The 24,805-nt window shown below is 38.9% G+C and overlaps 4 protein-coding genes across 4 annotated transcripts in view; all 4 read right to left on the reverse strand.

Moving 5' to 3' along the window:
* Positions 1-783: 783 nt before the first annotated feature.
* Positions 784-2,466, reverse strand: LOC108087369 (tubulin alpha chain). The gene is made up of 3 exons (XM_017184710.2): positions 2,156-2,466; positions 1,796-2,096; positions 784-1,713 (listed from the first exon to the last, which is right to left on the reverse strand). Exons 1-3 carry the CDS (start codon positions 2,379-2,381, stop codon positions 885-887), a joined length of 1,356 nt encoding a protein of 451 aa, XP_017040199.1. The 5' UTR covers positions 2,382-2,466; the 3' UTR covers positions 784-884.
* A 21-nt stretch (positions 2,467-2,487) lies between these two features.
* Positions 2,488-4,256, reverse strand: LOC108087370 (SPRY domain-containing protein 7). Its single transcript, XM_017184711.2, has 3 exons — positions 4,033-4,256; positions 3,068-3,634; positions 2,488-3,017 (listed from the first exon to the last, which is right to left on the reverse strand). The coding sequence occupies exons 1-3, from the start codon at positions 4,136-4,138 to the stop codon at positions 2,920-2,922; spliced, it is 771 nt and encodes a 256-aa protein (XP_017040200.1). The 5' UTR covers positions 4,139-4,256; the 3' UTR covers positions 2,488-2,919.
* A 311-nt stretch (positions 4,257-4,567) lies between these two features.
* Positions 4,568-6,076, reverse strand: LOC108087076 (plancitoxin-1). The gene is made up of 2 exons (XM_017184254.2): positions 5,959-6,076; positions 4,568-5,637 (listed from the first exon to the last, which is right to left on the reverse strand). Exons 1-2 carry the CDS (start codon positions 6,054-6,056, stop codon positions 4,644-4,646), a joined length of 1,092 nt encoding a protein of 363 aa, XP_017039743.1. The 5' UTR covers positions 6,057-6,076; the 3' UTR covers positions 4,568-4,643.
* Positions 6,077-8,085: 2,009 nt separating this feature from the next.
* The window catches only part of LOC108087129 (protein couch potato), a gene marked incomplete at its 5' end in the record, with an annotated part of 50,982 nt that continues 34,262 nt past the window's right edge, over positions 8,086-24,805 (reverse strand). The window contains 10 exon segments of the mRNA XM_017184326.2: positions 8,086-12,023; positions 13,015-13,063; positions 13,415-13,974; positions 14,128-14,165; positions 14,498-14,871; positions 15,213-15,415; positions 16,375-16,519; positions 17,981-18,043; positions 18,173-18,226; positions 18,291-18,368. Of these exon segments, the coding sequence (XP_017039815.1) occupies positions 11,737-12,023; positions 13,015-13,063; positions 13,415-13,974; positions 14,128-14,165; positions 14,498-14,871; positions 15,213-15,415; positions 16,375-16,519; positions 17,981-18,043; positions 18,173-18,226; positions 18,291-18,368 (1,851 nt within the window).

The raw sequence follows: 24,805 nt of genomic DNA on the forward strand, positions 1-24,805 counted from the left end.
TTTTGCCTCGGTACGTGCTAAACCCTCGGGCTGCGATCATTTTAATTATACCCCCGTATCGGACGGGATGGCCACGCCCATCGGCTCCATATCGCCCCCCGCTTCTTTTGGCTTTCGGTTCTGGGGTCAAGCAACGCAAATTACAGGCTGGGTCAATGTTTGTTTTAGCCAACCATAAATACTTAATTTAGCCAACGGTTTCGAGCTGACGAAAGCCTCAAAAAAGAAAGGCAACAAAAGGGTTGGGTGTTTTTCGTAGACCGAATCTGGAAATACTCTCCGGAAATGTGAATCTTTAAGTTCTCTGGCACCAGAGAAAAATTTAATTTATAGATATTATTGTTATTACTTTACTCTAACATTTTATTATTTTTATTCTTATTATACCCTTGCAGCGGCAATTATCATTTCATTCAGAGTTTTGCAACGTAGTGAAGAAGACACTTTAGACCCCATAAAACATACATATATACTCTTGAAGACCATCACGATCTGAATCGAACTAGATGTGTACGTCTGTCCGTTGGTCCGTCCCCTTTCCAAATTTCCAAATCAAAAAACTCTTTTAATTTTGTTCACATTTTGAAGTGGCATATCTAAAAGAAAATTTTGTATTTTTTTCGCTGATTTTTTCAATTTGAATGATGTAATGTTTTTAAAACATGGTGACACAAGCTTTCCTTTTTTTTAAGAGTATAGAAACGCAAGCCGTTGTTAATAAAGTCATCGAGACAGCAATTGCTCTTTAAATAACAGAAATCTAAAGGTAAGCCGAAAAAAAGCTTTTTGAATTTAAAACAGCGAATTTATTATGTTCTTTTTGTTACGATAAAAAGGAGAAAATGGTAGTATGAATGTTGAAAGAACCACCTTCCTAAGGAGCTTCAGTCTTCACCCGGATCGGAGTCCCTACGCGATACAGGAGCGGACGCATCCACCTCGAGGTAATCGTGCACCAGCTGGCATATATTCTCGGAGGCCTCGTTGAAGTTGCCCTCCTCGAGTCCTTCGCCCACGTAGTGATAGACGAAGGCCCGCCGTTGGTAGAGCTTGTCGAACTTGTTGACCAGGCGGCACCAGGCGATCCGGATGTTCGTGTTGTTCGAGATGGCCACGCAGGCGCGATTGGTGGGCGCCAGATCACCGCCGGGAACATAACACGGCGGCATGGGGCTCACGCCGATCTTGAAGCCCGAGGGCGACCAGTCCACGAATCTGAAAGACCTGTTCCGCTTGATGTTCTCCAGCGCCGTGTTGATCTCGTTGGGTGCAATATCGCCGCGGTACAGAAGCACACTGGCCATGTACTTGCCGTGCGATGGATTGCACCTCACCATCTGGTTGCTCATCTGAAAACACTGACCCGTAAGCTGGGCCGTCGACATGTCCACGAATTGGGAGTGCGAAATGGGAACCAGTGGTGCGTAGTTTATCAGTGGGTAGTGGATTCGCGGATATGGCACTAAGTTCGTTTGCAGCTCCTGAAAACTCACGGTCGATCCGCCGCCAAATCGTTGAGATGCCGTGAAACCGGACACCACCTGTGCAGTGATTCGATTCAGATTCGTGTATGTGGGAGCAGGAACATTTAGGGTATTTGCACAGATGTCGTACAGCGCTTCGTTGTCCACAATGAACGAGACATCGGTGCAGTCCATGGAGAAATGAGCAGCAAGCAGGGCATTATAAGGTTCCACAATAACAGGAGATATCCTGGGGTGAAGTAAGATTAAAAGATTGTAAATATAAGATCATCGTATACGTATATAACCAAATCAAAACTGATAGAACTTACGAAGGCGATGGATAAACCAGAAACTCTACAACGGTCTTCTTGCCAAAGTCTTCGACGAGTCTCTCCATTATGCGGGTGCCCAAACCAGAGCCAGTTCCCCCTCCAATTGCCCGGAAGACAAGGAAACCCCTGAGATTCCTGCAGCGATCAGCCACGCGACGAATGGCATTCATGGAGCGATCGAGTAACTCGCTGGCCATTAGGTTGTAACCCCGGGCAAAGTTGCTGCCACTGTCATCCTTGCCCGAGATTAAAGTATCCGGATGGAAGAGATTGCGATAGGCGCCAACACGGATTTCATCTGGAAAGAAAAATCTTTAATTACCCTAAACATATGAGATTAATAAATAGAAAACTAACCTATAACATTGGGTTCCGCGTCGATCATAACTAGTCGGGGCTGCACACATGGTTTACTGCTCGTGAACTCGAAGAATGTGAGAAATGCTTCGTCTAATGATCCTTGCGTAAGTCTTCCATTGGCCAGAATATTATGCTCCAGGCAGAATAGCTCCCAACAGGCATTGGCTATCTGCACACCGGCCTGGCCAATGTGAATCTGGATGATCTCCCCCTTTCCGGACATATATCATTCCTCTTTTCAACCATTAATTTTCTTAATTTGTAGAAACGATTTTCGAAAGTAATCCAAATTTTGATTGACAATCTAAACTATGAAAACTTATCAGCAATAAAGTTAAGTACATAACATTGATTTATTGTCCGCGCGCGGATTTATCAGTTTTCAAAGCGTTAAATACATGTAGATACAATTTATTTAGATATACATACATATATATTCTTATAGTTAGTTAGGTAATTCCGTGCTCGAGTACGTTGCCGTTGTAAATTGGAATGTGTAAGAATCTTCGAATTGATTGGTGACGATCTAGTTCCTACAAAAAAATTCTTTCGTATCTGTATACAGATACAAGTGACGGTGTATAATACAAAAGCAGTCGCGAGGTCAAGCTACGTAAATAATTTACAAAATATTAATAAATTAAAACAAATACATTATGGTTTGGGGATTATAAGGACTAGAGAGGTTACAAAGTGTTCTTTATCTCTTCAATGTTTTGTTCTCAAGCTGATAATTTGTTCAAGGCTGTCGTTTGGATTATCTAAAGTAGCGACTGTTCCAGCAGAATGCGCTCGAAACCAGGCGGTGGACCATGCGAAAAGTTGTCCAGGATAATGTCCAGAATGGCGCCATTGCCCACTAAAAATAGTAAATTAACTTCGGTTTACTTTAATTAACCAAAATCTTACCATAAATGACTGGAAACAATGCTGCTCCTCGCACATTTCGGAAGGGCACCTCCAAGTTCTTTCCATTGAAATAAAAGTTGAGCTCCACATGGTCGAAAGCCACGCCCACAATATCGCCCTCGTCGGGGAAATCTCTTTGCGGTGAAGTTATCAACGAATCTCCTATGCCAACATCCGATGGTGCAACTCCAGTGGTCATGAGGAGATCTTCCTGCTGCAGATCCTCGATGGCGATAAGTCCAGCTGCCTTGGCGGCGCTGTTGTTCAGGATTCCATTGGGTGTCCTCGATGGTTGGGTGGTGCATGCGGCCTGCACCACCGGACGGAATTCTTCTTGATCGTTGTGGCGCGTGGCATTATCGGAGCAAAGGCACCAGGACTCCCGGTCCCCGCCACCACTTTTCCGACTGAGATCCGTTTGCCGGGTTGCCAGTCCCACGGACCAACTGCCTCCATGCTGGATCTTCACCTCGAAGTATGATTTAGACTGGACCAAAGGAGCTGTGGCCAAAACGCCTCCCGTTCCAGTTACCCGCAGTTGATGTGACAGCAGGATTACATCAGGTCCTAAAAAGACAAATAAAATGTAGGGATCAGTTTGAAAGAAAAAGATTATAAAACACTTCAAAATTAAATAGGTCACATCAAAATCATATTTGAATAGATTTAAACTAGAAGAATGAATCGAAGTCAAATCACTTGCTGGTAAAATCTACTATATATCCAACACTGTTGTATCATTATCATATATGATTATGAAGAAAAATGATATCTTTATTGCTACTAATGGTTATAATGGTTATTGGGTATCCCCGTAAACAAATCATTGGGTTTATTCCCACAGTCTAAAGTTTGATTTCCTTAGGAACTATAGTAGTCCTGTTCAAATAAATAGCAGCCTACTTATCATATATGATAATGATAACCACAGTGCTTTAAACTTTCTTCATGGAATATAATCTTACCCATATGCGCTGCGTCCAGGTGAACATCGGGTTCCCGGAGGCGACTCGCCGCCACTGGTTTCCTCAGTTGTCCGCCATTCAGACAGGTGCGTAGGCAGCAGAACATCCCAAAATCGATGATGTATTCCCAATCGTGTTTTTTTAAACCTTGTTAAATATATAGGGTTTTCGAATCGTGAATATTTTTCGCTGTTTGGCTTGGTTTCGTAAACAGCTGTTCTGTGTTTTTCTGCCAACTGGTCATACTAAGTGCAGAGTTTTTTGGTATATATCAGACTTGTCGCCAAAAAGTGAAACATAGGGGTCGCTATTTATTGTTTAAAAAAGTTCACATTTACTTCACACTCGCGCCACCTAGTTTTAGTACCTACCTACCTAGTAGTAGAACTTAGTTCAAAAAACCATCGCAAAATATATGTGGAGAAATGGCGCAATTCAAGAAAAATTGAAAGTGTTTAAAGAATTTGTTTTATTGTTCAAAACAAAATAAATTCTGCAACTGGTTTTTTTATACTCTCCCAAGCCAAATAATTTATTTATTGCTGAACGTAGGTATTCCCTTTATTTATGTGTATGGTGTTTTAATAAACATTGGGTGAAATAAGGAGTTTTTACTCATCGGCACACTTGTCGTAATTGGCGACCAGCTGGCGATACAAATTGGAGACCCTCGAGCTCTTGTGGCACACAGTTCCTCCGCCTCGTTGCAACTGCCCCTGCTGCCTGTTGATGTCACCCACACAAATCCAATCGCCACCGCCGACGCGCCAATGATAGATTAAAACGCCCGTCGGGCGGGAAACCGCCCACTTCGAGTGATCCTGTGTGGTCCTAAAGTCCACCGAGAGTTCCGGGCTGGAAATTCCCTCCACGTTGAGAACCTTATCGGATTTTTCGCAGCTGTTCGGCAGATTGCCGGAGCCATCACGCCAAGCCTCCACAAACAGACTGACATCCAAAGTAGGAGCAACCACGTCGGCATAGAGCTCCACATTGGCACGCCCACTCTTTCCGAACAGATGGAACTTCTTGCCATCCAAGCTGCGAATCTCCACATCCTTCTGGAAAGGCGATTCCGTACGCCATTGACCATGCAGAGCCCTTTCCAAACTGGGGAAGAGTTCATCCGACCGACCAACCAGCGGATTCCTTTCGTAGTAAAAGTGCGGTTCGTTGAAGACCAATATCTGGCCCACCTTCTCCAGATCCTCGGCCTTCAGAGTAACACAGAGCATACTCTGGGCAAACTGCTCGCCGGAAGTGGGATACGTGTAGTCGGGAACCGTGGGGTATTTGGGCACCGAGTGAACGAGCCAAATCGCCGTTACTCCATCGCTGGCCACCACTCCTTTGGCATGTCCTCCGCTGCTGAAGACGGTTCCATTGGGCAGCTGATCGTTGTAGGCGGCCAGCAAAGTGTGGTTGGGATCAGCATTCAGTGGGTTGAGGGTTTGGGCTGGCAGGGATTGAGGATCACTGATGAACTTCCCCGACATCTGCCAGGTGTCGTAGCTCTGGCTGGTCACGTACAGGTACTTCAGGCCACTGCTGTCCTTGCCCAAATTGTTAAGTTGGTAATGCTTGGGCAGCTTGTAGAGGTGCCACCTTTAAAAAATGCATTTAAAAATGTTATATTAATTGTTAACAAAAAAGAAATTCCTTATCATGAGGTAGTAAGCCTCATGAAAGAAAGCACTTACATTTTTAAATATTTTTATTAGCGAATTTAGTAATACTATACGTAAACTTTATTTACCACTTTTGCAAAGGTACTTTTATTTGTTAACAACAGCTTCAGTTCAACAAAAAATTTGTGCTGGCATTGTCAATATTAACAAAGAAGCTGCTTATTAGCAAGCACTTCAAATAGTGTAAATTTACAAAACCTAGTAAAACAAATTTGTTAACTAATGCCGATTAACTTACCAATCTACATCGTTTCCAGATTCGTCCTTGCAGGACACTTTAGCTTCGCTTTGGCTCGAGAACCAAACGAGTAGCAAAACGCAACACAGAGCTCTCATTGTACAACCTTCAAGTTGCTCGGTCGGAAAACAACTGAGTGAGAGATAATGAATCTAAACCAATCAACAGCTTCTCTCGAAACAGGGTGCTTCAGTGGAACAAAATTTGCAAACCATTTTTCCATTCCTTCAACAGGTAAAAACGTAAAGAGATCAAAGCAAACAAAAGACGGGTTCTCTTTCTGTTTACCTGATTATTTTGGGACTGGACTTAAATAAACCCATTGTGGGGATTTTTGTACTTGGACAATCAACACGTTTGTCTGCCATCTGAGGGGTTAGCCATTTGTTTCCAAAGATCATTCGGACAGAGAGTTAGGCGATAAGCACAGCCACTCAAAATGCAGCTATATCGAATATGTAATGCACCTTCTTTAATTTTTTCTTAATTCATAAAATCTCTAATTCATTAATTGAAATTCTTTTTAATAATGAGTAACTTTTAAATTTACTCATCCCTATTTTTTTCTATTATAAATAAATTTTATATCACTTACCTTTCATGTAGCGCATAATACAAATACAAATCAAACCAAACCCCCAACCATTTTGTAGCACATTAAATTCCAATTCTTTACAATTACACAAAACAATTGTTAAAGTTTTTATTTATTATTTGTATTATTATTTTTATAATTTGTCGCCAGCTGCAAACTTCGATTGGTTGTTCTCCTTCCCTTCAGCTGCAGGGCATATCGTTTGTGCTTCCCTCGATCGAGATCGCTTGAAAATATTATCATTATCAAATTGTATAATTTGTCTTGCGGGCTTGCCCTTCTGCTATTATTGAATTGAAATAATCTGTTTGGTAATTTAAATTGAATTCAATTTCGTTTAGTTCTTATCGCTGGTTGCTGGTTGTTGTGAAAAAACGGTTCACCTTCTTTCTGTTCGGTTTGCCTCTGATCTGTTCATTTTTTCTGTTCTTCTCAATCAACTGTCACTGCCAATCGGTTGGTATTGCCATTTAGTTGTATATTTAACTTAACTGTACCGATTTGTTATGTCTTTCTTTGGTTTCGTATGCAACAATACATTTAAACTCACAATACAATATTTCGCTAAATATTTTTTACGTTTTGTATCATTTTTTATAGTAGTTAATAATTTATTAATATTTTGTATGGTTTTTTCATTTTTTTGGTTTTTCAAATATATATATAAAGAACAAGGCTGATATTTATATTATATATATACGAGTTTTGTTTCTGCTTTATGTAAGTTTTATAATAATATTTAGCTATATATTTTATTTTCCATTTGCTTTGAAAAATCAATTTTTTTACAATATTAGCAAAAGATTTTTGTTCGATTTTTAAAAGGAAAGTCGTATTTTTGTTTTTCGAAAATGTTAAATAAATGAGCCTCAAAATAGACAAAACTCTGCCATTTGTTATAGTTTTAATATTTTAATTAATATTAATCATTATTTTTGTATTATTTACTGATAAAAGTAGACTCAACTTTGAGTTATGCAAATAAAAATTGCATTTTCCCTTTAGACTTTCGTTTTTGTTTTTAAATAATTTCATCATTTTCTTTTTTAAACCATTGAAAATTGCTGCGCATAATTTGTGGCTGCTTTTCATTTATATATAGTATGTATATATGTGTATATATAGTTTTAATCGGGCACGAGTTTGATATGTTTCGACTTGTGTTATCTTCATCTTTCTGCTGGTCTTTTTTACCTCTGCCTTGATATTTTCAATATTTAATATCAGTTTCCTTTCCTACTTAACTTTCTAGAGATACTATACATATGTATATCTGTATATAGATATGCATAGTACTTCATGTATTACAAATGTACAGCGATTTCTTCTGCTCTGTTCATAGCCAGTTGTGGTTGAGTATTATGCTTTTCTAGTTTGCTCCCCCGCAAATGACTCAAAACTTTAATTGGGGAGAGATTCTCATATATGTAGTAAATGTAATTGTGTAGTTGGTTTCAATTTTTCACTAATTTAAAATTCGTTTCTTCAAAGGTTTCTCTCGAGTATGTGAGTATGAATGAAACAATAAGTAATTTGTTTAACGAACAAAATATAAAGTTTTATTATGTATAATTAATACCGTCAATTGAAAAGTTCTAAGTTAAGGCTACACAAATGATATAAGTATATTTATATATGGGTTATAATAGAGGTATACAATACATATACATATAAATTACTTAGAAATTAGTATTGAATTGTTTTTATTTTAGTTTTGCAGGCAAACATAAGGCAATTTGGAAGGGAACTTAAATTAAACAAAGAAGTACGCAATGATAAATATTTTCGAGACGCAAAACATAGCAAATACAATAAATACAATACAATAAAATAGAATATTTACTGTTACTGCTTTATCATTAGTATTACGGTTTACTGTCTTTCTATTACTGCTGCCACATATGTAGATATGCCGTTACTATGTAAGCATATAGATAGCATTTATGTAAGTAGTTTCATAATCTATTACTAAGCTTTCATTCAGTTATGCTTTCTTCCCCCTTTTTTGGTAACTGCTTTTCTGCCTTTTTACGCTTACAATGTTTAAAAATTTAAAACCACATCAAAACATATCGGTTTTATATTCCCTTAATAATTTTTCTTGTAAAAGTTTCTTCTCATTTTGTTCTTTATCCGTTTGCTGATATGTATTTGTTATTTTTTTTCTTCTTCTTTGTAATCGTTATTTAGTTTTCTTTTGTTTCAAAAATGTTTTAATATATGTGTGTGTATATATATTCATATAATGTTCCCATAATTCATATTGTTTAGTTTAGGTTTTCTGTCATTCATTCAATTTAGCTTTCATTAGTTTATCGTTTACGAGCTAGGTTTTCATATTCTGGTTTTGTTGAGATATTTCCAATATCTATCTGGATGTATATAGCTATGAAATTTAGATTAAAGAATGTCTTGAAATCAAGCCTCGAAACGGTTTTTCTTTTTGGGGTGGGGATTGAACAACCTTGCCACCGCGCTGGTTTTCCCTCTTAGCTATCTGTCGTGAATGAAAATTGCACAAGATTTTCCCCAGGTGCACACACACACACACATGTACACTCACACACCTATGCGTATTTCCATTGCTTTTGTTGCATACTTCTGGGCTCGTCGGCCACTCTTAGGCGCTAAAAATTAATTTCGAAAATATTTGTTTCATACTTTAGCTTCTATTAATTTTCTTTTGTTTTGTATGCTTAATTGTAGTTGTAAATATTTTTGTTTTTGTTTTCCGTCATCGGGCTTCTTGTTTGTTTGTTTGTTTTCTTAATTGTTTTGAAAGGCGCAATTTTATGATATGCATTAGTATATTATGTATAATTAAACATTTGCTTCATCTTGCTTATACACTAAAACTTTAACTAATTTACTTGTCTTTGTGGTGAGTGTGTGCGTGTGTGTGTGTTAGGATTGCAGACTTATAAGTAGACCTCTGTTCTTAACTTCGAATGACGATGTTTATTTTCAAACCAACGCGATGCTGGCGAAGAGATGATTTTTTGGGCAAGAGGAAAGCAAGAAATGTAATTGGACGGAATATGCATTTTACATTCGACTAAAATTAGACAGAAAATTAAATAAGTTTATATTTAAAGAAAAATGTGTAGAAAAGGGCTAAAAATGTACCAATTAATTGATGTTTTCTTTAGTTTTTTTTTTCATATTTTTTCTTAACAATTGTTTTTTTTTGTCAAATATGCCTTTGGTATGTCTAGTCACATTTACCCTAAACTAAGCTTTAAAAAACATTTAAAATTAGTTGATTTACTCGTGGTCTCTTCCGTTTTTTGTTTAACAAATTGTGTGTGAAGTGGTTAACATAACTTGTTAAATTAGTAAGGACAACTTTGGTAAAATTTGAAGATTTTATCCGTATATATATACTTAAATTGGTTTAAACAAGGCTGAACGAACTATTTTAAAACACATTTGAAAATTATTTTGTAAAAAGCTTGCATGTAAACTGTTTTCATATTTAACTATATATAGTATTTAGCCTTTAAGCTTTACATTCTTGTATCATTAATAATAGTTGGTTTCTGCTGCTTTCTTGCGTTTAGTTACACTTCAATTTGTTTGTTCCTTTTGTAGTTACACATTCTCGATTTGTGCTTGCTACGAAAGATGATATGCAATTGATTTTATTTACTCGTCCTTGTTTGCTGTTACCTCCTCTTCACTCTCCCCACCCACCCACTATTTCCGATCTCTCCTCAACCGATCTCATCCTGCGTCCTTCCCCACACTAAAGCGATCGTTGGTTTAGCAAGAAATGTGATTTGATTGTTCTAGCATTTCGAAAGTTAGATAGGAATAGTTTCTCATTATTTAGATGGAGTCCTTTAGGTTGGGGGCCCTCTAGTAAAGTTCAAGTCTTTGTAGGGGAAACGCAGAAAATTCTGAACAAAAATGGTGAAAGAAAACATATTTCTGGGCGGAAAGTTTAGAGTGTCCTGTGCCAGTTTCTGTTAAAGTTTCGTATCAGCTTTTCCTGTTGTTTTTTAAAAGTCGTATTTTTTTCGAGTCTTTGCTTCACTACAGCGCACCTGCAACGTTCATCCCAAATCGTCGATAGGTCTTATCGGATTAATTTCAAATTCACATTTAAATTTCGTTATTCTTACGTTTTTAACAAATAAGTTTCGAAACCAGCTTTTAGTATTCCTCAATATAAATTTAAATTTATACGATGACATCGACTACTCGTTGTGGTTGTTTTGTAGAATTTTCTTGTTGAGTAACATTTTGAAAATTACCTTACTAGTCATACAATTATTACATTAATGCATATATTTAAATTGTTTTGGTTTTTTGTTTCGTATTATTTTTCATAATTCTAGAAAGAGAGCTATTTAAAGGGCACATTCGGTTAAGCTATAATTATATATTCTTCCTCATCCTTATACTTTGTTAATATTTTATTCCCTTACACTGCTTGATATATCAAACAAAAAAGTGAATTACAAAAAGAATACGAATTTCATGTCTCAATTCCATTTGTTGAAAGTCGGTAAGTTTCAGGATGAACGAGGGAGTTGTAACAGAAAAAGAAACAAATATAGTAACTTTAAACAAAAACTCTTAAACAAAATCAATTGATCAAGCTAAAAACATTAAATAGGAGTAAAATAACCAACAAATTATTGATCAGCATGCTATATATAATTTCTACATATAGTTTTATGCATATATGTGTGTGTATTCGTTTAAAGGGGCATATCGGCTGTATTGCAACTAACTTAGTTAAGTAGTTCGCTCAGCTTCCGATCTATCGTAAATTGTATATTTTACTACAAGTTTATCCCGTTTTTGGTTTCCACTACAATCCTTTTTGTTGCCTGTCGAAAAATTTCACTAAACTGGGTTACGGGGTCTGCTTTTTTCTTTTGTTTCTGTCACATATAAATTAACTTCTTTTTGCATTTTTTCCATTTTGTTTTGTTTTTTTTTTTTTTTGGATTTTTTAAATATTTTTTTTGTTGTTTATATCTAGAACTAAAGGTTTGCCTCCTCGCATGGATCCGTTGCATGCGGAGCTCTGTTTGCCTCTATTTTCAAACTCAAATGTGATGTCATCAGGCTGCTATGTGACTGACCGCCGGCAGAACGTACGAGTAGATGTGGTGCGGCTGGTGGAGTTGGTGGTGCTGCGTCGCATAGTGGTGGCTCAAGTTGCCGCCGGGTCAGGTTGCTGTCGGCGTCATTAAAAACTGCTGTTGCTGATGCGGCTGATGGTGGTGATGGGGGTGGCTCAGGTGTTGCTGTTGTGCCTGCTGCTGCTGTTGTTGCTGTTGTTGCTGCTGCTGCTGCTGTTGCTGGTGGTGCTGGTGGTGCGCTGTCTGATGGCCGTAGTGCTGCGCTGCTGCGTGGTGGTGCTGCTGCGTCTGGTGGTGCAGTTGCGTCTGCTGCTGCTGCATCTCGCGCTCTAGCTTCTTAGCGAGCAAATCATGCCGTGATTCCATACCCGCTCCTCTGAAAATAATTGTCAGATTAATGTAGCCATTGTTAGTTTTAGGTCGATGTGAGTTGGTTTATCTACGAGGTTCGGTGGTGCCTGGTGACCATGCATGCTGGCTATCTTAGTGACTACGTGTGGGCTATCCATGCGTATACTTAATATGTGTTTAAATTCATTTTCAGTTAACTATTTCTATAGTTGAGAAAGATATTATTTATTTAAAGTGAACTAAATTTTAAAAATGTATATTTAAATTTTGAATAATTTTTAGATTTAATTCAGCTATGCACAATTAATTTAAAGTCAAGTAAACGTAATGATTTTATTTTCTCCCATGCAAAATTTTCCATGTGCTGGTTATTAAATTTATTACAGCTTAAACATGCTCACCCCTCAATATGTAAATTGATTTTCAAGCAAGCAAGCAAGCTACAATAAAGTTAGGAAAAGTTCATGGCTCGAACGAAAACGGCTTAAAGCCCAAACATTTAACGTTGCTGCTGCAGTGGTCAAGTTGGTGGGGCACTCGAGTGGGTTGTGTGTATGGCAAAATGGGTGTGGCAAGCTGCGTTTAATTTTTGCATTTTTCATAAAGTTGTTGCCGCTGCAGTTGCTGTTGCTGCTGCTGCTGCTGCCTTTTCTTGCAGCAAATTGAAAAAAATAAATTTATGTGGTCTTTCAGAATTCAAGATACGTGGCTCACACCCCACATGTGGTGGGGCCAAGTGGAGATACAGTGGTGCTTAAGGCAGTGGGTGGGTGCCGACTCCCAACGGAAGCGAGCATTTAGAAAGCGGATGTCTAGGATGTTGCCAAACCACCTTTTTGGCCATTTTCCCTGCGAGCCGTAACTTGTTATGGCCGCTAACTTTTCGTGTGCTATAATTTGTATTTAAATGCGGCTCCAATTGTTATGACTACGCTTGTGTGTGTAGTACAAGTGTGTGTGCCTGTGGGTGTGTGTGTGTGTGTGGTTGGGGCCGTCCCTTAGGTAAGTTCTTACTTGTTGTTGCTGATTGCTGCTGGATTGTTGCTTGCTGCTCATGTTGCTGCTGTTGTTGTGGTGTTGGTGGTTGGTAGCATGCAAAGTAAACGAGCAAGCTTAACAATAACAATTTGCAAAATTTTATAAATAGTTAATGGGGTTCGCTTTAATTTTTTTCTTTTTTGGGGCCTGTGAATTGGTTGGGTTTTTTGGGGTCATGCGCATGTGAGGGATTTTCGGGGAAAACCTTTTTGTGGATTGAATGGCTTATTCTAATATTTATGGGCTAAAGGTTTGGGTGCGGCACTATAGTGGAGCAACTAATGATAATGGTGAAGGGATTCACTCTAGGGTTAGACTACTGTACACAGACTTAGAAGAAACTTGGTTCATTTGGTTCACCCAGAATAATACATACGTCTCTAAAGAGATGATTTTGGTGGTGCTGATTTGGATGAAGAAGTTGGTGGTGCTGTAGTGAGTTAACAACAACGCTAGAGGTGGTGCTGTTGGAGGTGCTTGCTGTGGTGCAGGGTGGTGCTGCTGCCGCAGTGAGCTGTTGATGTTGCTGTTGCAATTGCGCTTGCTGATGTTGCTGCTGCTGCTGCTGCAGTTGCTGCATCTGAAGTTGTTGCTGTTGCTGTGCCGTCGGCGGTGGTGGGGCAGTGACCAGCAAGTGCTCCACAGCCACGCCACCGCCGTTCAAGATGTACATGGGTGCTGGTGGTGGTGGCGGCTGTGACTTGGTGTTCATAATGGCCATCTCGTTGATCATTTTGCTGCGCGCAAACTCGATGCGAATGGAACCGCGATCCGAGCTGAGCAGATATTTACCCTGCAGCTGCTGCATGGCCTGGGCAGCGCTCGGTGGGTCCTTGAACTCGATGAATGCCACCGGATGTTGTTGCACCGCTGCAGAGCCGTTGTTGTTGCCGCCGTTACTGGTGGAGCAACTTGAGCCAGTTGCTGCTGCCATGGCTGATGATGATGGTGGTGGTGGTGGTGGTAGTAGCAGTGGTGGGTCAAGGCAAGTCGCCGATGTTGTTGTGGAGTAGGAAGTTGAAGTTGGTTTTGTTGAGGTCAAAGTTGAAGACAAAGTCATAGGCATAGAAGTTGTGATTGGGTGCGTACCTTTTGTGTGCATTCGTAGGCGACAAAAGCCAGGCATACTGTGCATATTATATATCATAGTTGCGTATATATATTTTTTTGATTTTTTGTTAGATATATATGTCGGTTATCATGTATCATACAAGAAGAGTGATCGGTGGGTGGGATGGTGGGCAACAAACGAACCAAGGAAGAGAACGCAAAAGTTTTCGGTTAGTACTCGGTTAAGAAAGTTCACAAAGTGCCATCAAGAGTGGTGGTTGTTATGCTGGTAATGTGTGATCGGGTGGCTTATACTTTGGTGTGGTGGTTTCCTGTGATCTCAGTGCAGTTTTCATTGTTGTGAAAAGAAATACATGGTCTTAATTGAGACGTTTGTGGGGTAATTTACCTAGAGAACACCTCCTTCAGCTCGTGCTCGGACACGAATTGGCCCAAATTAGCTACAAACAGCGTGGAGCAGGGCGCGTTGGCCGCAATTTGCGGATTGGCCGGGTGGCTGGCGTTGTTCGTGGATCCAGCCGGACTGGCCAGCGCCGGACTCGACAGATAGTGGTGGTGCGAAGCAGCAGCGGCTGCAGCGGCAGCGGCCGCAGCCACATTGTTGGCGGCCGTCGCAGCGGCGCTCTGCGGTGCAGCAGCAGCGGTCGCCGCTCCCCCACCCCCGCCGGCAGCAGCGGCCGCCGCAGCGGCAGCCATGTGAGCCATCGCGGCTCCGGGATGAATAGCAGTTGTCTGATGATGTGGCGGCATGGTCATTTGAGTCTGGAAGGGGGAAAAATATTAATTAAAATCATTACATAAGCAACTTTGCTTGAATTTCAATAATTCTTTGATTTTTAATTTGATATCGCATTTATGTTACTTGTACCACATTAACTTAAATGAATAAATTTGTATAGAAAGAACTGTGCACTTTTTTTCCTGAAAAAAGGCTTAAATATGCTTTAAATCAATAACGGTTGTTTAAAGAAATATACATGTTATAAAAATATAACGTATACGACCCGATTTACACAAAACACTTTTAAGCAAACTAAACCTTCATAAATATTTATCCTTATCAAATGTTTATAAGCAATAAATATTATAATCAGTACACTTACTTGATGCATAGGCTGCTCCATTACTTTGTCTGTATTTAGTCAGAGATAGGAGCGCACGGGCACCTGCGGATGCAGGGCCGGATGCACTAGTGTTGCATGCTGCAGGGCAGCTGCTCCGGGCAATTCGGCGGCGGCGGCTGCCGAGTAGGCTAGCGGATGATGCCATAGCTCCGGTCCGCCCGGAAAGAAGGGCCCACCCAGATCTGTGAGTCGAGAAGAGAGATAGTGGGGTAAATCAGATGGCAGCTCACCTAAGTGGGGTACTATATGAGTATTAAACACAGGTTTTAGTTGACAAAAATCTAAATGGTAAAAACAAGAACGGTTCCAAAACGAAACAAAATATATATTAAAAAATTAATTTTAATATTTAAAGTTCGCTGTCTCAGTCTTTTATTTTTTGAATTCAAAAAAACTATTTAATATTCAATTGATTTTATAAAATCCGAGATTAATTATGAGTTATTATTAAGGAATATTTTTAAGATCTCTGAACTTCTTGGCACTTGGATCAGCTCCAATCAGTCATAACTTTAGCTTTTTGGCTTAAATTCTTCAGTTTTAGGCGTGTATGGTCTTTGTGTTTCTGAGCGTGTGTGTGTGAGTTGCACAAAGTGTTACAAGTGATCAAAGTGCAGTACATTATATATAGATGTTGTAGTAATTGTTGCTGTAACCTAGTTGGGAATATATATATAACTCAATAGCGACTCGAATTATGCAGAGATAACAACTTAATATAGAAGATATAGCATACAAGATATTACGATATTTATTTGCTGATATATATATAAAGTTGTGTGCACTTGAAGCAAGTTTCTGTTTTGTTTTTATCGTTTCAATATTTAACATTTTCAGTTGCTCATTTGTTGGATAGATCTGTGTATCAGTGTGTGAGTGTTCGGTGTGTAAGTGTGTGTGTGTGTGTGTGTGTGGTTTTGTCGATAGTTAGAGGAGGTGCTCGAGTACGCCTTCGGTTCGGATTTCTTGTACCCTTAAACATATCATTGGTTTTTGTTTATAAATATCAACTACATACACAAAAGGAAAACAAAACAAAATGAAAGAAATTAGCAGCTGCCGAGTTCTCATATTTGGTTTTTCTTTTGATTTATTTTTTGTTTTGTTTTGTTTTTTTTTTTCTTTTTTATTTTTTACTTACGTCCAGTGAGTGGGTGCATCAATGCAGGATGTGAGGCTGTTGTCGCTGTATTGGGCTGTGGTTTGGGTTTGCTCACTTTCGTGTTACTCTTGGCGAATTCCAAGCGAATTGTTTGGGGCATATCGGGATCGAAGCGTACACCCTGCTGTAAATGATCAGATCAAAATACAGCGGTTTGTATTTTCTCATGTATTTTTTCAAGTAATTTGTTCTTTCAGCAAAGTTTTAAAGTTTCGGGGGAGATTTTTCGAGCAATTTTCTTTAGCAACAATTCGCCAAAAATAATTTTGAATGTCGCGTGAAAGTAACGCTTTAAAAAATGGGTGGTAAAATAGTTGGTTTTTTTTTTTTTGAGATCACTATTGCTTGAGGTTTTGGGGCGGGGGACATTCAACGTGTTGCACGGTGCCTGCTCTGTAGTCTGAGTTTTGGTTAAGGGGCGTGACGGTTGGCTATGAGTGTTATGCTTATAATTGGGGTCTTACGACAAAAGCAAAGTATCATAATACTGTAATTTTCTATCATCAATTTGGTAAACAGTTAACCAGAAAACTTAAGGTTCTGATCATATTTCTATATTTAATGTAAGAAACAAAAATATAAATATTTTTGTACTTGTTATGAAATTTTAAAACTTGAACTATTAAACAATGAATCAATTTCTATTTTTCAGACTTCTTCAATGTATGAAAATTTATTTACTAACAAAACTTAATTTGTTCTTTTGAGGCGAACTTGTCCACATCTTTGACAACATTTTCAGCTTTTAGGGATTTTCAAAACTCCAAGGATTGTTACTAGTCATTTCTAGATATTTTATAGTGCTCTTCCAGGGGCTTAGTGGCTTTTTGGGGGGTGTGGCAGGGGGGGACATGCACCACAGGCTTGAGACGTTGCTTTCATTTGGTTGCTGTTCTGGTTTTTGGTGCTTTTTGCTTTTGCCATTTTTGCAGAGTTTTGCCAGAGATGAAAGTGTGTGTGTGTGTGGGTGTGATGAGTGTACCAGTATACTTGTGTATTTGTGTTCTCTGCGTGTCAAAGAGTTTTGTAGAATGAGCAAATTAAAGGGAGGGGGATGCAAATACCAAAAACAATAAGACAACTCAATGGGAAGATAGAGAGAGAGGGAGAGATATATAGAGAATAGAGATATATAGAGAGAGCCGGACAGCGAAGGCTAGACAGAGAGGGAAACACTTAATGCGATTGGGTGAAATGTAAAAGTTTCTTTCTTTTCAAATGCAAGCACGTGTTCGTGTGGATTCTTGTTGTTTGTTTGTTTGCTATTGTTTGTCTGTATTATTTTTTTTTTGTGATTTTCGGTGATGCAAAAGGAGCTTGAGCTCGATTTTCGAGCGGCGGCGACGGAGGCCTAACGGTATTTAAGCCAGGCAATACGAGTATACAAGTATTTTGGTTGTTGTAGTATCAGTACTTTCTTTTTGGGTGCTTTACAATTTATGTTAAGTGTGTCAGGTTATTTTGCTGTCGCTGAGAATATATTTATTTATTTTTGTCGTATTGCATAAAAGTTTGCTAAACCATGTTGGTGTTTTTCGATCGTTCAAGGTATAAAGATAGAGGTAAATTCAATAGTAATATTTACCTGCAGATCCTGTTTAGCTGCCTCAGCTCCAGCTCTTGTATGGAATGTCACAAAGCCAACGGGCTGTGGAAAATAAATATGAATATATATTGTTAATAGCTATTAATTCAATATTTAAATAAAGAAAAAAATAAACAAATAATTTGTATTTCTTTAACTATAATGAACACACATAAAAACTTTGGTACTTACCGATGCAGTTTTGCCATTTTTGCTAGTTACTTTCAAAAGAGATCCTTCATAGCCCTGAGTAAGTCAAAGTTTTTTGTTTTAAAATATATTATAATCGTAATTATAGTCAAGCACTCACCTCATAGGCTCTGAATAACAAATAAAGCTCGCGCGGCTTGGCGTCCATGGGCAAACCACTGACAAAAAGTGTGCGAACCTGCAAAAATTACAAGATAGATAGAGAACGGTTAGATGATTGGTAGCTCACAAAAACCAATTTCCTATGATTACGTAATTAAGTTGAAACTGTCACGTTGTCGCTGGGAAAACACAAATACAACCTTCAGCCTCAATTTTCAACTTCAAATGTTTGTAATGCGCTTTTGTCCCAGCCTCTTCTCTCGCCCATTTTGGCCAAAAAGTTCATGACACCACTCCCCACGCACATGACATTGCAGAGGGGGTGGCTAAAGTGGGTGGCGAGTGTGGAGGGGGTCACATGTACATGCTGATAATGAAACCAAATGGAATAAGCGCCATAAACGCTGAATTCATTATGACAACGCCAGAGACGTGACTCTTGTTGGAAGGGGAAAGGGGGGTGTACTGATTCCAAGGGCGGATAAAAGGGGGTCTGGGGAAATAGTACAGGTGAGTCAGGGCACCCCCCTTAACCCTCCCTTAATCCCGCATGTGTGCTGCAGGGACTAAATGAGTCCCCAGCTCTGACAGCTTTTTATTTTTAACACCTAGGCGAAAATGTTTGAGTTGAGGTGGCAAGCGTTACTTTTGAGCTATGTGAATGTGTGCAACTGGGTTAGATTTCCACCTCTTCTGTTTATTTTCGCTCTTTTTCGGGTGTGTATTTTATGCTGAGCAGGTAAAATTACTTTGTTGCGAGTTCTTAAAGCTTTAGGGTCATTAGCTTTAAGATTAAACCATAAAACGAACTTCATATTATTATTCTTGGCTCTTTTAATCATTTTATACAGCATCTGAACTCGGATTCTTGAGCGGATACTACAGATATTTGGTTTTTAAACTATACAACTTTCTTTCCAATTAAGTTAACCTTTGCTCCAAGCAACTGATTTTTTCTACCCTCCCAATTTTGCCCCCTTGGCAGTGGCTTGTTGTGTTTAAAATTAAAACGTGTTCTATCATTGCCATCTACCTTATTTTTTGCCCTCGTATCTACTGCAAACTCTGTCCTTGTGTGTTTTAAATTTGTCTGTATAAAAATAGCGATACAAGTCTGCAGCATGTCAAGCATATCGACTAGAAGGGAAATTCAGGATGCAGGAAAGGGTCGCATATCCTTGGAGAATATTCAAGTGCAGCAGGGACCGGATAAGAAACATTGACAAGAACAGCTTGTATTTGTCCTTTGTCCCACTCCAGACATTTTCACAAATTAATTAGCAAACGTCCTGCCTCACAAAACCTCAAGCTCCACCGAGCAAAAGAAAAAAATTTGTGAGGGGTAAAATAGAAGAAAAGCCAAGGTGGCTGGCTGAGGAAAAGCCCTTTGCATGGTCAGTTAAATAGCAATTTAAATTAATTTTTATGCAGTAAGCGGTTTCGGGCGCACGGACTTTTCTTCTAATTGAAGGCAATAATGAGTCTGCGGGAGGAAAAGGGCAACCAGCCAAGTAGCCTAATTAGCAGAAGGCATGGTGTCGGGTTCAAACGGCTCTCCAGCTAATGGCAATTGAAATGCAATTATTAAATGCCCCGTAAAGTGTAAATTAACTTAAGGCAAGTGGAGAAAAGATGTTGAGGTTTTTATACATTTTTATTTGAGTTGGGGCTCTGAGTTTCCCGGTTCCTTCAACTCTATCTACATGGTTTTATCTCTGTCTGGGAATGAAAATTTTGGCTTGTGTGCGCTTGTGGGCATTGCGGATAGACATTTAGTATTTTGGCAACTTCAACTGCAATTGCAACTACAATTCCGGCAGCCAACTCCTAACTTCAAATGCAAACTTTGGCTTACACTCGGAAGCGGCATAATATCGAAGCACTTAACAAAACTAGAAAAAAAATCTAAATAATTTTAATAAAGTGATTTTTAAATAGTACCTAAATTCTTTATCATTACCATTGGGAGTATTTTGTATTGATGCTATTAACCCTTTACTATTTGTTATCTAAACTCCATTTGAAACTCTAGTTTTTAATTATAGTTCTCAGTGTTTAACTGTGTTTCCAAGTTGGTTTCTGATGCTGATTTCGATGCGGTGGGTGTTCTGTTCTTGTATCCGTAGTCGTTTCTGTATCTGTATCTGTATCTGTGTCTGCATCTGTTGTTGTTGTTGCACTTTGCGGGTTTGTCTAACTCTCGTTGCCAAAATCCATTTAAATACAGCAAAACTGTTGTTGCTGCTGTTGTCTTTTGGTCAACCTTGCAACTTGGCTCTGATTTTGGCTTGCTAAACATGCACTCCCCGCACTTCGTACGACTCCCAGTGTGTGTTTGTGTTTGCTATTTGCGGTTTGCTGTTTGTTGCCAAGAAGTTGAAGTTCCCCTCCCCGATTTGCCGCAATGCCACGCCCCCTTTTCCCTCCCCATCCACTGCTGCCCACACGTTTTTGCCAGTTCCTTATTCCTTAGCCAAACTTTGCTTATAATTATGCTCGATTCCATTTGTTGGTTGTCCCGCAAATAAATGTTCTTACTTGGTTGATTTAGCTGAATTTTCCACACATTGCGTATACGTAGTGTTTCCCCCAATGGGATTTTGAAGTCAATAAAGTGTTCGGGGGCCTGCGAACATGTCGACCTTGTCTTTCGACATTGTTGGGCCAGCATAAACAGGGAAAATAACAACGCTTGTAAATCACTCGGTAGTCAAGTGTTGACTTACAATAATTAAGCCTGACAGAGACACAAACACTTGCATATTCGAGTATTTCAGCCAGTCACTTACGCCCATTCGCCGCCAACGTGGGCGTGGCAATGGCATATAAAAGCAAACAATTTGCTGGCTAAAGTAGCCTCCAATCACTATAACGTGTTGCAGTCGGTGCTAAAACTTTTTAGCCCCAACCAATTTACATATTTCCATGTTGTGCGGCCATAAATGAGAGAGGCTTTTGAGCCATTTTTAAGCTGATTTGTTGCTGATTTTTATCGTTTGGCGGCATTTGCACAAAGCAAGCAGCTACGCTTCAATTGCTTTTATTTTCTATAAATAGTTGGCAATTAAATTGCAATTGATGTATGCAAATACGATAAACTGGCTGGTGGCAATGTCGAAGTAGAGAAAAATGAGCGAATAAAATAGAGAAATGCTTGATTGATGTTGATTTATTTTAGAAGTCATAGGTTTAATTATATGGCAAATTTAATCAAAAGGTGTATAAAATGCCTTTGTGTATATTTTACCATAATTTATTCAGCTTATTCCGATTAAAATTGATTTGAAAGTGCAAATATTTTCACTACTTATTAAGGTTTCAATTGTTATGCTCGTATTGTTTGATTTCATTTTTTATTATTTGAAAATTTAATTTTCTTTGTTTCTTTGTGAGCATTTTGCTGGTGTTTAAATAATATTGTATTTGTAGCAGTTTTTTTTATATCAAAGGAAATCATATTATCGGTTTTGCGTAAGTAAACACATAGGTTTTTCTATTGTCTGGTTTTTTTATTTGCTTTTCAAATCGGGTCAGGCCAAAGTCTTTTCAATAGTCCGCAGTAAGGTTTTCAATGCCTGAGATTTTTCTTTTAAACTTTATTTTGTTCTACCCTCGACTGTTAGCCAATTAAGTCGAGCATTTAGTCAACTAAAATGCCGGCGGCTAAAAGTTTATGTTACAATTTGTTATTGTTGTGCTGTTGGTGCTGCTCTTGTTATTGTTGCCAGCTACTTGTGTTTGCTTAGCTTTTCTTTGCTTTCTCCGCTTCGTTCTTCGCTCTCGGCAGCGGAACAACAATAATAACAATAATAGTGGCAACAACACCAGCATCCGAGTAAAATCTTCAAGTGTGCCGCAACAGTGACTGTCAACAGAAAACTGAGAAAAGCTTGTGTTTATATTTATAATATAAACTATTTAAAATGTCATTTCTTTATTAAGATTTTAAGTTGATTAAAAATATGTTTCTATGAAACCTTTTTGTTTGTTACTTCTTTTCTAAGTTTTACATTTTTAAATGATTTTTTTTATTTAGAGTGTAATCTTCAATTGTCGTTGGCAAGAAGAATGCTGCAATGGGAGAAAAGAACTGCAACTAAATGAGTAAACCAAATGAATGAATGCATGTGGCTTGACTCTTGTTGTCCTCATTGTTGTTGGCTTCCATTGTAGCGTTTTCTTTCTCTCCGCCATTGATGTTGTAGTTGCTTTGGCGCATTTTGCATACAAAATGTGAACTGAAGTTGGTGAAAGGATAAATAAGAATGCCAAATGGTTCACCTCCGCAGTCTCTGCAGCTCTGTCAATGCTGCATTTCTTTTCGTTGCCGCTGCATCACAATGTGGAAAGCGTTCCGTATTTTCCTGGCTATTTTTTCTTTTGCCCTACCATTCGGATTTTGGCATTTAGCTCACGCGTCTCGCAAACATCGCGTATACGCGATGTGGACTATTCCTCCTCGCCGCTCCGCTCAATTAAGCCTGGCCGAGGTTTTAATCTCTTCACAATCTTGGCGCTCTCTTGTTGTTGCTTTAGCCTTGGTTTGTTTTTGTTTTGCTTTTGGCTTTGGCTTCGGCTCAGCTTCAGGCCATTGTTTAAGCTGGTTTTCCCTTGCCTTTCTTTCAATTTTTCTTGTTCTCAGTCTCACCATTTCCTTTAGGCGCATTTCTTTTTTAAACAAGACAATCGCGCGGGCGTTGCGGGCAATTAGCGTCTGTCGCCATTTTGCATTTAATTAAAGCTTGTTTGGGTTGGCCAAATCTTTACACAAGTCGCGCTCAAAACTAATATTTTAATTGTGATCTACGAAGAATGCACAAAGTTTGAGCTCTCCATGCTTCAGATTACTTTACAAGTTATCCCGAAATCAGAATGGGAAAATGTGGAAAAGCCAGGCAGTGTGAGGTAGAGATAGTGAGTGAGATAAATAGCTTAAGGCTTACGCCACGCCCCCTCTCACACACAAACACACAGATATATAAGTATATACACTCGCTGTGAATTTCCGTAGCCGGCAACTTTTGATTGCAAATTATTTGGGACACACACACAGACACCGAAATTCATACACTAGCTGACAAAAGTTTGTTGCCAACAGCAAAATATTTTTGTTGCTATTATCGTTGTTGTTGTTGTTCATGTTGTTGCCGTTGCTTGGCAGTTTGAAAACAACAAAAATTTATAACAAGATAAACCCAGGAAAACCATTTTGCGACTGGGAATTGCTGCAGTTAAGCAAAAGTCGCAAAGTTGGGGGAGTTTTGGGGGTTCTGTATTCCCCATGAAATATATAATATCTATAAATAAAACCCGCCTGCCCTTAAAAATGCAACAGAAGCAGCAGTGGCAGCAGCGGCAGCAGCAACTTCAAAATTTTAATAATTAAAACTCATTAACACTTTCGCTTGCCAACGGTCGGTTACAAAGGGTTAAGCAGGACAGCAGCCCCTTGGCCGAGCAAAGATTAAATAACAAATGAGCGATGACTTTTCCGGGGCGTAGCCGTTGCATACTTTTCGGGGCGGGGCGGGTGGAAAACTTAAGTGTTGTGTCAGTTATGCTGGCTTATTAATTATAAACTAAACCGGAGAGAGATCCTTCCTCACAGCAGCAGCTGCCTCTAATTTATGGCATTTTCTGTAATTGCAATAAATAAACTACGAAATTCGCTAGGCAAACGCTAGGTGAAGAATATCCTTACCCCAAAAACGGGACAAGGCCTTCGGCTCAGCGGTATTAGCATACAATTTAACGTTTGGGCCAAGGTAACCAAACAAAACGAATTGTTTCCACCAGCGAAGCAGAAAGAAATGAAACCAAAAGCAAAACAAAAAAATAAAAATAAAAACCAACAGCGACAAATGACAAAACAATAGAGAAATCCTATGCACACAAAAGCAATGGAAAGGATTTCTATACAACAAATAAATTGCCAGACAATTTGACAAAAAACATTATTCAAAGTAGAAGATTTTGAAGTGGAAGCAGGGAAGGATTAAGATAAATGACAAACTGAAGCCAAAGTTCCCTCAAAGTTAATTTTAAGGAAAGCATTAAACTAGACTCTCCTTAATTAAATTGAAACAAATGCTTGACTCATTTTTATAATACAAATTTACTGATTTTAAAGGAAATTAATATTGTTGTTATTTAATACACCACAGAAGCCGAACTATTTATAGAACTTTAGGATAAGACATTAATCACTTATGCAGCTGGCATTTGTTATTTTGATAACATTTAAGATGTATGTACGTTCATTAAGTAGAATTTACGCCCTTCTCTGGCAGCCAGTAATTGCAACTTTAGTGTCGTCTAATAAAATGCATATGCGGCGTATACGTGATATGCGGCCACATCCCCTGAAACATTAGCCATGGCTGTAACGCTGGATAACTGTAAACTGCGTCGACATCAGTTAATTAAGATTGAAGTTGCCGCAGTGCCAAAAGGAAGGGCGGAGCAGCGCAACCGTAGAAGCTAATTTATTATGCCAAAAGTATGTTGTGGCAG

Source organism: Drosophila ficusphila, unplaced genomic scaffold, assembly GCF_018152265.1.
Source record: "Drosophila ficusphila isolate 14025-0441.05 unplaced genomic scaffold, ASM1815226v1 contig_791, whole genome shotgun sequence".
Classification (NCBI taxonomy): domain Eukaryota; kingdom Metazoa; phylum Arthropoda; class Insecta; order Diptera; family Drosophilidae; genus Drosophila; species Drosophila ficusphila.